The sequence below is a fragment of the Tinamus guttatus genome, unplaced genomic scaffold (assembly GCF_059628265.1).
Source record: "Tinamus guttatus ecotype Peru unplaced genomic scaffold, ASM5962826v1 Tinamus_guttatus_pri_ptg000410l, whole genome shotgun sequence".
In the NCBI taxonomy this organism is placed as follows: Eukaryota; Metazoa; Chordata; class Aves; order Tinamiformes; family Tinamidae; genus Tinamus; species Tinamus guttatus.
In genome coordinates this window covers 109,511-122,818 of record NW_028288944.1, presented here as the reverse complement: position 1 = coordinate 122,818, position 13,308 = coordinate 109,511, and the positions used below count along the sequence as shown (strand labels likewise).

At 45.6% G+C, this 13,308-nt stretch overlaps 1 protein-coding gene across 1 annotated transcript; it reads right to left on the bottom strand.

Moving 5' to 3' along the window:
* Positions 1–527: 527 nt before the first annotated feature.
* PGAP4 (post-GPI attachment to proteins GalNAc transferase 4) lies at positions 528–1,816 on the bottom strand. The gene has a single exon (XM_010219348.2). The coding sequence runs from the start codon at positions 1,772–1,774 to the stop codon at positions 587–589; it is 1,188 nt and encodes a 395-aa protein (XP_010217650.2). The 5' UTR covers positions 1,775–1,816; the 3' UTR covers positions 528–586.
* Between the last annotated feature and the right edge of the window lie 11,492 nt (positions 1,817–13,308).

Below are 13,308 nucleotides of genomic sequence, written 5' to 3'. Positions count from 1 at the left end.
GTAGGATCTGTAGAGGTAGACAGTAGCAAATAGAAGACCAGTAAAATTTGGAGAATCTACGTGAAATTTAAGGGAGAATTCTCATTATAGACAAGCTGCTTTTGAAAGGTCTGGTCAAAAATGTGGCTTTGAAGCCAGAGATCAGACCTTGCCAAGGACAGAAAAATAAGGGGCTATCCTACTCGCTGGCTTATTGGAAGCATTCATTTTGTTCGGCATTTTGGTTGCCCTAAGGTGAAGATTTCTTTAACTACTGTTGAGGAACGTAGACAGTGCACCTCTGAATGTATTTGTAGGAGCTTTTCTCTTAGAATGATTAAGAAGAGTAGATAATCCAAACCTTCATCAGAAAGCCTCTACTTCCCTCCCACAGGGTGTGTGGTGATTAGTTCAAGGCATTTATTGTGTAGGGCCTTGGTGTATGCAAGTTTATTTAAAAAAAAAAAACTTTTTTTTTTTTTTAGGAGAAACTCGCTGGGAGGCATAGCACATTCCGTGTGAGTGGCACAGCATCTGAATTTGTAGAGTGTCCCTCTGCCCAGTGGCAAAGCTCTCCAGTCTTTGTGTCTCGAAGGGCAGGGGCAGATCACAACAGCTTGGGGTTGTCATTTAACCGCAGGCTGGAATACATGCCTACATGCTGCACCAGGTTGGGTTCCACCACGTAGGCGTTCTCCCCCTTAGCTCGCAGCAGGGAGTAGAGGGCTATATCCTTAGCGAAACCCTGGCGGCAGTGCAGCCCCTCCAGGTAGCTCAAGGCACGGCGGGCAGAGGCAGCAGAGAAGAGCATGGCGGGCGTGCAGCATTCGGTGGCAGGCACCACGTTGTAGAGCGTGGGGGTCAGGCGGCGCAGCTCCAGCATGTAGTGGCGTCCCACCAGCTCTGACAACGCCATGCTGTACAAAGCAAAGAACGAGACGATGGGCCAGCTCAGGCTCGGGCGGCCGGCTGCCCAGGAGTAGACGCAGTTCAGCATTGGCCCCAGGAACATTCCCAAACCTAGCCACTCCAGGATTCTCATGGGCTCAGGGTTTAAATAGCGTTGAAGCCTCTCGGGGTGGTAAAGCTTGAAGTAGAGCGCATCTCTGAGGTATGGCTTGGAAAACCGGGCCAGCAAGAGGTGCTGCAGGACAGGGAATATCTCCTCCTCTGGCACAGCGTCATCTTCCACTATCAAGATGTATTCTGGGTTATAAACTGACACTGACTGCTCAAGGCAGAAGACATAGTCCTGCTTCTCCTTCTCAAATTGGTTCATTCTAGGCTTAGGGTCCTCCTTGGTTTTGTCACGACTAACCATGGGAAAAAAACTGCTAAGCAGCCTGACGTCCTGGTGGCTGCTGGGGTCTGGCTCCACATTGCAGAGGAGGATGCGGTGGCTTTGGCAGCGTGTGCCACACTGCTGGAGGAGGCGGTGGAAGCGGGAGGCTACTTGCAGGACGTAGTGGAAATCACTCCGCCGCTGCACAGTGATAATGGTGACCAGCAGGAAGGGCCGGAAGGCCTCACTGCTGGCCGCCTCAGAAGTGTTCAGTACCTGCAGCTCCTCAAAGTAACGGAGAGCAGCCTGGCCCTGCTGTCGGTTCCGCTCCAGGAACTCCTGGCTCATGGGGTTGAGGTGCCAGTGCCGCACGTAGAAATAGGAGTGGAGGAGCCGGTGGCAAATCAAAGGAGCCAGCACACCGAATGTCACCACAGTCAGTGTGAGGAGGTGGATGAAAGGACTGGACCAGCGGCACCACTTCCCGTAGAGCTGCCAGCCTTGGTGCAACATGACTGCTGGTGAAGGAAGGCACTCCTGCTCTGTTCATGCCCCCATTCCTTCAGTTCTTCTGCATCTGCTTTGGATGGCAAGATGTCGCTGGGGAAATGGGTGCCAAACTCTCACTGTTTGATCGAACCTAGGTAGGAAAAGATGGTTAGAAAAACAGGGACTGGCAGAGCAGGGAGAAGATGATTCAAGATGGTGAAAAGCTGAGGGTTAGTCACTGAATAAGCCAAATAAAAAAGTCCCCAAAGAAGGTCCTCCTTTTTGGAGGGCATCATGGTGTCAGGAGACACTGTTTACAAGAGTAAATATTGCCTGCAAAGTGCCCACAAAGCTTTTTCAGCATATACGAGATCTGATCTGACTGAGATTGGACCACATTTATGTGTTTGTTACATTGCTCACAGCTTGCAATAAACAGACACCATGGATGTGGTGGAGCTGTGGATAAAGCAATCCTTTGTTGTTAAAGGAGGAGAACCTACACATTGTCCTTCAGCCACAGTCGTACAGTAAGACTTGGTCACAGCCTAGAACCAAAACCAGTCACTTGGTCTTAGTTAGCTTATGCTTGGGAGACATTTTTATGCCTTTGCGAACTGACACATTTGCTTTTTGTCACTCATACACTTGCAAAACTGTATACGTGTTTATACTTTGCTTCCCAGAGCATGAAGCAAGATAGCAAAGGTAGCAGTTCTCCTTAGACCTTGTGAAATACACAGTAGCAAGATGAACAAGTTGTTATAAGCCATTTACTTGTAATTTAAAAGTATGTGCTTTTAATTTGAAGCTGAAATTTATAATACTCATTTACTATATGTATATTTATTAGACATGCTCTAAGTAAGCACCCATCTTCTTCCTGATTAGGATTTGCCAAATTTGGCTTTTCTGTCATAGAATCATGGAACTGTAGAATCATTGTGGTTGGAAAAGGATCTTCAAGTTCAACTAGTCCAACTCTAAGCCCTTCAACACCATGCCTGTTAAATCATGTTCCTAAGTGCCCCATCTACACATTTTCTGAATGGGACAGCGATTTTCTCTGGGCTGATACTGGCTCACAACTAACAGCCTGCCTATAAGTAACCTTCAACAAAATTAAGACAATTAGGCTTTTTATGTGATTCCTCCAGATGTCATTAGTTTTCCTATTAATCTGCTGTTTGACTGTCCTTTATACTTTCCATCCCTTCTCCATATGCTTGTAGCTCTCCACATCTAGACATCAATTAGTGCTCTCTGACAAAAATGTTGCCCCTTTTCCTTTTCTACAATTCTCTCACAGACTCACAGACAGGCTGAGATTGGAAGGAACCTCTAGGGACCATCTAGTCCAACCCCCTGCTCCAGCAGGGACACCCAGAGCACGTGGCACAGGGTGGCATCCAGGCGGGTTTGGAAGATCTCCAGAGAAGGAGACTCCACAGCCTCTCTGGGCAGCCTGTTCCAGGTCTCTGTCACCCTCATAGGAAATAAGCTTTTTTTCATACTCAGACAAAACAAGAGGCCATTGCCTCTTATCCTGTCACTGGGCACCAGTGGCCCCATCTTCTTGACACCTACCTGAAGATACACATTGATAAGGTCCCCTTCAGCCTTCTCCAGTCTGAACAGGTCCAGCTCTATCAGTCTCTCCTCACAGGAGAGATGCTCCAGTCCTCTCATCACGTCCATAGCCCGGACCCTCTCCAGTAGCTCCATGTCCCTCTCATAGTGGGGAGCCTGGTGCTGGACCCAGCTCTCCAGACCTGGCGGAGCAAAGGGCAGGATCACCTCCCTCCTCCTGCTGGCTGACACGGGCAACGCTCAGCCTAAGGCAGCCCCTTGGCCACGAGGACACGTTGCTAGATTCGAATTGCTGATGTTAGCGATAGGGGGAGCTGCCTCCTGTTGCGATATGGCAATCTGACCTCCTCGTATGGAAAGCCTTTTGCTACCATTAATGAAAAATACAGCAGAGTACTCCAAATCTTTGTTAGACGCCAAGTTTCTCTAACATGTTGTGAGAGCTCGAATGCTTCTTGGATAGATTATAGCATCAGTGCTGTGCTACCCCACAATTCGTGAAAGCACAAAACTCACGATATCTGTTGTGCAGTGAAGTCGTAATAGCATGAAATTTTCACATTAATACTTGAAAATCTGCAGTGTCTTTACAAATACCACTTTCCATGCTAACAATAACATATTGTTTCACTGACAGTGCATTGTGTTTCATCAGTGCACTTTGTAAAGGCCCTAATAGTTGCTTTTAAGCCACTAGAACCCAAGCTATTATGATTCAGGATATGAAGACCTGATAGCTATCAAAAAGGAAGACCTTACATGCAAGTACACTTACTTTAAAATCCAGGAATTTCCTTTTTCTCATTTTCTGCTAACAAAGCAAAAACATTAAAAGAACAAACAAATGCAAAATATTATTCTGCAAATCCACAGTCACACCCACACTGGTTATGCCTCTGAGCTTCCTTTTGGTGTGAGTTGCACTGTTGGCACATTGACAGTTTGCAAAATCAGACTCCAGACTTAAAAATGAGGACTATGGGGGGAAAATTTATGGACATGAAGAAGAGCTAAAAGATGGTTAATTTTTCAGGTATTCAGGTATTTCAGTCATTACTTTCTACCTGCCAGGTCTGCTGGAAATCTGAGGTAGATGAAGTACGGGCCTGCAGTGAGCTCTGCAGCTTTCAGGATGTATGTATGTTCAACCATTAGAGACACCCATCCAAGCAAGAGCCCTTTTCCTGTCTCATGCTGAAATGGGAGAAAGAAGAAACAGATGTTGTATTTTACACACAGCACCTCACTTGATGAAGCCCTTGCATAAGGTCTTGCTCTTCTGCAGCCCTTGCAGAAGGGACGGGCCTACAGCACCATGAATGTGTGCTGCCTGGATCTCTCATCTCGGTGTGCGGGATCCCTGTGCCTGGGGTCCTTGTGCCCAGGAGCCAGTTCTCCTCTGGATTGTCTGCTTGGAAAGCTGTGCTGGGCCTCCCCCTGCCGACGTCCTGCTTCATGGCACAAGGAGGCTGAGAGGCTGCGAGTTGAAAGCAAGGAAGCTAAGACAGCGAGGAGGCCAGCTCGGGAGAGGATGGGAGGACACCGGCCAGCATTCCTGAATTGCTTTGACTTCTGAGTTCTGATACTCACGAGCCAAACTAACAAGTCGTGTTCTGATCCTCCAGTTCAGAATAGCTTAAGCAGAGCGACCATGACAGCGGTGCTTCTGCCAGACTGAGAGCGGCCGTGCTGGGTCTCCCTGTTCTTTATGGCTCTGATGCCCCATCGGGAAGAGTCTGTTGCCTTTGGTAGCAGAACAACCATGGACGCTAACAGCTGCAAAAACCACATGAAAGTGCAAGAAATACTCTAGCTTATGCCAAAACAAGCTCCAGGATGTAGAAAAGAAAGGAAGTAGAAACACTGATTTCACCCTTTTTTTTTTTTTTTGGCTGTAATTATAGGAATTTGAGACTTCTCAATGTGGATCAAACTTATTTTGCAGTGTACCAAATTGAAGCTTTATCCCATGTGCATAACTCAAACCCAGAGGTCAAACTGTTTTCTACTCATCAGGATGGTTCTTTCATGACTTTACTCGCAAAACTGTCTGTACTGATATTTTTTTCCCTCTGTTTTTAGAGGTTCTCTTTATTCCCCTTAAAAACTTAAGTAACATTTGTACCTGGAAAATAGGTCTGAGGAAAAAAATACAAGAATCTAAACTGCATTTTATAGTGGGTTAAAAAAACTGCATAAATCATGAATAGTAAGTATTTTGCAATCGTGTATATGACAGTATAAGCCATTTATACATATATATAGCCAGATATACATATATATACATTCATACATATATATAAAATAGCAGTAAAAGCCATTTTATACATGTTCTTTGTGGGACTATGTCAGCAATTGCTTAATTTTTTTTGGAAATTGCAGTTACATAAAGTTGTGTATTCAGTGTGTTTCCATATTTAGATGCTCAGTCACTTAATTTGGCATCCATTTAGGAAAAGCAGGTTTGCGTCCAAATCTTCACTAGTTTCTTAACTACTGGGCTGTTTAGGAAACAGTTCTCTATATAACTGAAGGAAGCTAGACAAAAAAGTATAACTTCCTCTTTGGGATGCAAAACACTCTCCTAAGCTATTGCTTTAAAAGAGAAGCTGATTTTTTGCCATTCAAAACTCCTCCGCAGAGAGACTCCTGAGGGCAGGTGTTCCTAGAGCAAATCTTCCTACGGATTTCAAAACTGTGAAATGCAAGGAGGCTTCTAGACAGATACTATGTGTTGGTAGAGGTCTTCTCTCTCTTCCACTACCTTGTCTGCAAGGCAAGAAAAAAATATTCCTTTATGATCACAATATTAAGTGATCCTTTTTAACGAACTAAAGTTTTCTTCAGTGTTAATGTGAGAAGCCATTCCTAACATAAACAAAGCAAAAGGCTCTCACAAACTGCCATAGACAGGCCAGCTGCTGAAGTTTGTAGCTACCAGTCCTTAGCTTAGCCATAGTGATAGTAGTAATGATGTATGTATTGATCCTGCAAAGGCATCCAGATGGAAACCTATGTGTGAAACCCAACCTAGCACTATACAGACAGGCTGCAAGCCCAGGACCAGGTTCATCTAATGATTAACTTCCTCGAGCAGAAACAAGACCTTTGTCTTGAGGGGGATATTGTTAGCGCACCAATTAAATCTCACCGAAATATAAAGGAAGTTTGAAAGCAAACAGTCCTGTTTGAATCAAATGAAGCTGCTGACAGGTGCTTCACAAAGTCTTAAATAGCAATACAAATCTTCTCCAGTTTCATATAAGTGTGCTCTCAGTTCAATGTTCTGTTCAGATGCCCTCATCTTCAGAAAAGCAAGCTCTCTACCAAAAGCTGATCCGTATTCCTGGACCAGATGGAGAGCTTTTTTCATTTGGGATATGGCAATTCCTGTCCTGCTTCCGGATAGCTTTGAGGAGGAGAGGTGTCAGATAACGTTTCTGCAGTGAATAGTTTCTCACTGAAAACAGTGTTGTGCAGTAGAAGCCAAGCATGCACAGATCTGGTCACTACAGTTGAGTGCCAGACTGGCATCCAAGAAACACATACCGTCCTAACAAGAGCTCTGCTCCTAAAAGCACTCAGCAGAGTACTAAATGGTAATAGCTCAACAGTTCACTTTTTAATGGGCTTTACTAAGAGGCATCTAACTTGTCTCATATATCAACCTCAAGCAGTGCTTGAAGCAGTTGTGTAAAGAAACTCAGATAATGCCAGCACTAACAATTTGCCAGGATGCATATTGGTCAGTGATGGACACAGTCAAACTTACAGTAAAGCAGACATTTTCTATGGAGGTTATTAAAGGCATTGTTTTGCCTTTGTCACTTGTCACGCAATGAATATCAAACCAACTGATGGTTTCATTTAAACTTTAATTTTAAACAGTCCATGCTGAGGCAAAGACAAGCAATGCTGGTGATGCAGTGAATTGCTCAGATCTCCTCAAGAACTTTATTTGTTCTTGCTCATGTTGATTCTTTTAAACTAAAGGCATAACATTGCCACAGTCTAACAGGTTAGTGGTAACTTGAGTGAGGGAAGTGTAGGGGGCTATCATGGCCATGAAAGAAGGGAATCAATGGCATATGCAGTCTATTTTGATTCACCATTTCACAAAGGCTGCTAAGGAAGATATGTTTTTTTTTTTTCCTGTTCAAGGAGCTGTAATTTGAACTCTTATCAAAAAAACAAAAAAAAAAGGTAATAAGTGTTTTTTAACCCACTTCAATTACCAAACCCCTGAAACTGCAGATTTGCATCTTGAATGTGAACATACTGTTAAGCTGGTTTGCTTTTCTCATTTGACTGTGATGGGCAAAGTCATAGAATCATAGAATCATAGAATGCTTAGGGTTGGAAGGGACCTCTAGAGATCATTTAGTCCAACCCCTCTGCACACGCAGGGTCATCCAGAGCACGTGGCACAGGACTGCGTCCAAGCGGGTTTTGAAGATCTCCAGAGAAGGAGACTCCACAACCTCTCTGGGCAGCCTGTTCCAGTGCTCTGTCACCCTCACTGTTAAGAAATTTTTCCTTAAGTTCCTATGGAATTTTTGATGTTTCAGTTTCCGGCCATTTCCTCTAGTCCTATCAGTGGCCACCACTGAAAAGAGACCATCCCCGTCCTCTGCACTCCCTCCCTTGAGGTATTTATATACACTGATTAGATCCCCTCTCAGCCTTCTCTTCTCCAGGCTGAACAGGCCCAGCTCCTTCAGCCTCTCCTCATAGGGCAGATGTTCCAGGCCCCTGATCATCCTTGTAGCCCTGCGCTGGACTCTCTCCAGCAGCTCCACATCCCTCTTGTACTGTGGAGCCCAGAACTGGACACAATACTCCAGATGCGGCCTCACCAGGGCTGAGTAGAGGGGCAGGATCACCTCCCTCGACCTGCTGGAGATGCTCTTCTTAATGCACCCCAGGATCCCATTGGCCTTCTTGGCCACGAGGGCACACTGCTGCCTCATGGTCAACTTATCATCCACCATGACCCCCAGGTCTTTCTCTGCAGAGCTGCTCTCCACAAGGTCGGTCCCCAGCCTGTACTGGTGTCTGGGGTTATTCCTCCCCATGTGCAGGACCTTGCACTTGGCCTTGTTGAATTTCATGAGGTTTTTCACCGCCCAGTTGTCCAGTCTGTCCAGGTCCCTCTGGATGGCAGCACAGCCCTCTGGGGTATCGGCTACTCCTCCCAGTTTGGTGTCATCAGCAAACTTGCTGAGGGAGCACTCTGTGCCTTCATCCAGGTCATTGATGAATAAATTGAACAGGACTGGACCAAGGACTGACCCCTGGGGGACCCCACTAGCCACAGGTCTCCAACTAGACTCTGCACCGCTGATCACCACTCTCTGAGCTCTGCCATCCAGCCAGTTCCTAATCCATCTCACTGTCCACTCATCTATCCCATACTTCCGGAGCTTGCCCAGGAGGAAAGTCTAAGAGTTATTAACAACTTTTCCGAGTTGTTAATAAATGTCTAGAAATACAGGGACCACCGCTCAGCAGCTACTGAACTAAGAGGTGAAGCACACTGATATGGCAGCTGGAAGGCAGTTTCTCAATTTGCCCTAAGTTAAAAGAATAAAGCCACCAGTGAAACAGACTATGAAGTGCAATATGGATTAATTACATTATTTCCTCGAATTCTATCCTGCTTCTCAAGCAGGTTAACTTTCTGCTGCCATACCCAAGTAACTGAAGCTCCTTGCAGAATCCAGCTGCCTCCCTGTGCATGCACAAGTATGATGGGAAAGCACTGTTTTTCCCTGCTGCTGTCAAGCAGTGATGTTGGTCAAGACTAAGATCAAGAGCGAGCAGAAAAAACCTGGAGAAGAGTCCTACAGAACAATAGGATCACACAGAGACTGAGGACAAGGAGTTCTGGGAGGAGTTTTGCAAGGTGACACCAGCGGTTTATACAGCTTTGAAATAAATTATGCAATCTGCATCCGTCTAAATTTACATTTTCTTCTGTGCCAAAGGAAACAAAAATGACATGCTTTTATAGTGCTGGGTAATGATCTATATAAAAACTGCTGCATATTTTCACAGAGATCTGCTTAAATCCCTCCAAGAACTGAAAAGAGGCTTTTAGTTTGAGCCTGCTTCTACTTTGTTAAAAAACTTGCCTATATATTTTTGTTAAAAAAAGAAAATCTATTTTAGACAAAGCAGTCGGCACCAACTAATGCCTTTCTCTGTCTGCTCCTGGTATCTCAGAGCTAAAAGTGCTTTCACTCCACAGCTATAGAGGTGCTATAGATAATTCGTATTTAACTGTTTGTGTTACTGTCCTTTGCTAAATGAAGGCCAAGGCCTTATGTAAGATCCTGTGCATAAATATATGTTACAAGAGACTAATATAAAAAGTAGGAGCAAATCTGTTTTTCCCAGGTTTGCAATAAATCAAAATGTTTTTGTTTGTCATAAACAGCAGGCATTTTGTAGTTTAGCAGAGGTAAATTACCTAGAATAGTTATTGAAAAAGAAACTGCTTTTGGTATTCTGAGCTAATAACAATTATTTACAAATAAAAATAATAGAACAGATCAGGGAAAAAAAAAAAAAACACTTAAACATGGAAAAGTCTGTCCAGAAGGAGCTATTTCAGAATGGCAGTGAATGAGTTAGCCCATTACAGCTATTCCAGAATTGCTCCTTCTGCCATAGCTTTCTTATTAAATTTCTATATACAGATGTGCCCATGGGGCTTTCTAATAAACCCGTCATTTCCAATCTCTGAGACAGGAGCGTGCAGATTAGATTAGTTGTCTCAGCAGTTGGGATTTGGGAAGGACGAGGGTGAAGATGTATAAAATGAGGGAGAGGGAAAGTAAAGGAAACATATGTGCTTATTGCTGCTCAACTCCGGAAATGTTGCAGCTTTATTGTTGTCCATTTATGATTACAAAGTCATGAGTTAAAAAAGGTAAAAGGGAAATGTAATATCATTTTACGTGAGTAAAGGTACTTGCTGATAAAGCTATAAGTTTCCAGTTGGAATAGGTTACTGTAAGGATAAAATATAAAACTGTAGCAAGTGCCAACAAGAATATTCTGAGTCCAGCAGTGTGCAAAGGCAAAAATGTTCAATAATGCTGATAAGCAGCATACTTCTTTTTAGAGACACAACCTGCATAATTAAATTACTACAACCCCTTTTTTGGTACTTACTTAACTCAGCAGGATTCAGTCTTTCCTCTTCCCTCTCTCATGTTGAAATATATAACATATCCCAGGTAAAAAGGCATGGCAAATGGAATGTCCTGGTTCTGAAGTGTATCGGTAGTTTGTTTGAGCCCCAAGCAAAGAAAATGAGGTAAATACGGTAGCTTAAAAAATAGTAGGTTATATAATTCATACTGCTTCATAGTTCTTGTTGGCCAATAAAGAAAGCAGCACATTTCTTGTGTGCAAGGTGCTTTCTCATGGTTTCGTTTGCTAGAAAATACTGCCAAACTGCCATGTCTTTATGATACTCCATTGGTTGTACACTAAAATTTCTTTCACTCGTTTCTTTGTGGACCACATAAGAAAAACCTATGAACCTGTAAGTTCACCGTTGGTATATTTCATATATTTCATGTCTTGCTGCACCATCAGCTCAACTGCAAATTTCCTCTATGACCTGTGATTTTAAATGTCAGTGACTTCAGACCTGAGATTTCTTAGGTGCTCCTCTCTGCTTTGGGAGAGCTGCCAGGTAGCACAAGGTGACCCCTAAAGCACCAGGATTAATAGCAGTTACCTTAGTGATGCTGGTTGAAGAGGAGGGGGCGTTAGATAAGCGAAGCTGATCCTCCCCTCCACTTTTCCCCCCTCACAAGACCGCAGAGGCACAAACAGCGTTTCGGAGTGCGCAGCCCTGAACCTCCTTGCCCAGATTCTCAAAGAGAAATTCTGTCAATGCTGCTTTTGTCTGAGGTTTAAAGATTCATTGGGACGGCACCAAGCATTAGGGAGCAAGCCGGCTATTTTCCCATTGTTCATTTAAAATTGTTCTCCCCCCAAGGGAAGGTTTCTACAGGCCCAGTCAGTCTCTAACCGCCCCCTCTTCCCCTTGCCCCCACGCTGGGTCACATCCTTAGAGGAAGCAGGAAACATCACGCTCCTTCCCACAGGGACTTCTGCGTTCTCCCGGCTCCAGCGCCTCAGGTGCTGGAGCCGGTGGCAGCTGGTTCCTGGGGAACGTGCCCTCCTCACGCACTAGGGAGGCCACTGGTTCCTGGGGAACGTGCCCTCCTCGGTGCTCGGGAGGCCGCTGGTTCCTGAGAAACGTGCCCTCCTCGGGAGGTAGGGAGGCCGCTGGTTCCTGAGGAACGTGCCCTCCTCGGGCACTAGGGAGGCCACTGGTTCCTGAGGAACGTGCCCTCCTCGGAGCTCGGGAGGCTGCTGGTTCCTGAGGAACGTGCCCTGCTCGGCGCTCGGGAGGCCGCGAACTTGGCGCCTCTCCTCGCCCGGCCCTCGGGGGGTGGAGGCAGCTCTCCCGCTCTGCCCATGGAGGCGCCTTTGCTGGGGTGCCCGGGGCCCCACCAGGTGAGCGCCGTTCCCTGTGTCCCGAGTCCCCACTGGAAAAGCAAAGCCTGACCCACTATCGCAGCCCGAGCCGTAGGGAAAAGGCAGCAACGTGGGACAGAAAATGCAGCGAGAAGAAAATTACCCTTTCCTGTTCAGCAGCCTTGCGAGTCAGGAGACACCCTGGAGGGTGCAGCAGCCGTGGGCTCTCCGTAAATCCAGCATGTCTCTTGCTTTCCTTTTCCCTGCTCTCCAGCAGCACGGGCTATGCACCTCTGCTCCTAGCACAGGAATCCATGCAGCTCTGCTTTCTGCTCTGCCTTGCCACTCTGCTTGTTGCTCACTTCTCTCCTGCAAATTTTTCTCCTCCCTCTCAGGCAGCGAGGGTGGGATTAAAGGCATCTAAGCCTGAACATGTGACTGCACAACAGTGAGATGCTTAGAAAGAGGGGACAGACAAACTGACAAGAGTGAAAAAGCTGGAACCCAGGGGGGAAGTAGGTATATGAAGGGCAGTTAAGAAACAAAAAGGACATTGTCTGGAATGTGGAAGGACTTTGCAGGGTGGAGATCCTCGGCACAGCTGGAGTCCTTGATTTCTGCTCTCCTCCTGGAATGCTTTCCACTAGCAGTAGTGAAATGTTAACCCAATTAGTGCCGGAGAGATCTGTGGTCTTCTGCGGCTGCATAAACCCCCCCACCCCAGCCAGGATTTTGAAGGACTCAGCTGTATTTGTGGATGTCTCTCCCCACACCCTTGTGTGAGGGTCCTGCCTCGCTCGTGCTGCCATCGCTGTGGCCTTTCCGAGCCCCCCAGGTGCTTCGGTTCTGGCCGAGGCCGCACATGTTGCTGGCCCTTGGCCAGCTGGCACGGCCGCGATGCCTGTGCAGATGCAAAGAGCATGTGTGCGTGCGAGCTGCTGCCTCGCGTTCACCAGGAGGTGGTTTCACCTGGACGTACTCCATGATACGTAGAAATAATAGCACATTTACTACACTGATAACATATTTATATAAAGACGTGAGGCTCATTGGCTATGCCAAGTTTGTATCAGGCTGCTGAGGGCCCAAAAATCATACCAAGATGATTGAAAAGGCCTGTTATCATAATTCTAAATTTTACAAATTATTTCCAGCCACAGCTTATCTGGAGGATGATACAGACTTTGAATTATTTTATTTATTTATTTATTTAGGTGTCTGCAGCTCCGGAAAAAAAAAAAAAAAAAGAGTGAATGCAAATTACACAGGCTAAATTATTATCAGACTGTAACCACTGTAACCTCTCTTTAATGGAAGAATCTGGGGGGAAAATAAAAGAGAGAGAGAGAGAGAGACAGACTGAGACAGGCAGAGATCGCTTACATCGTCTATTTCAGTGCTCTGTCAAACACAGCTGCAATTTTGCTACAGCCCAGTCCTGTGATCAGAAAGTTCTAGCATGATGC

Excerpts from the sequence above, each read along its gene's own strand:
- PGAP4 (XM_010219348.2), bottom strand. The coding sequence starts at position 1,774 with ATGTTGCACCAAGGCTGGCAGCTCTACGGGAAGTGGTGCCGCTGGTCC.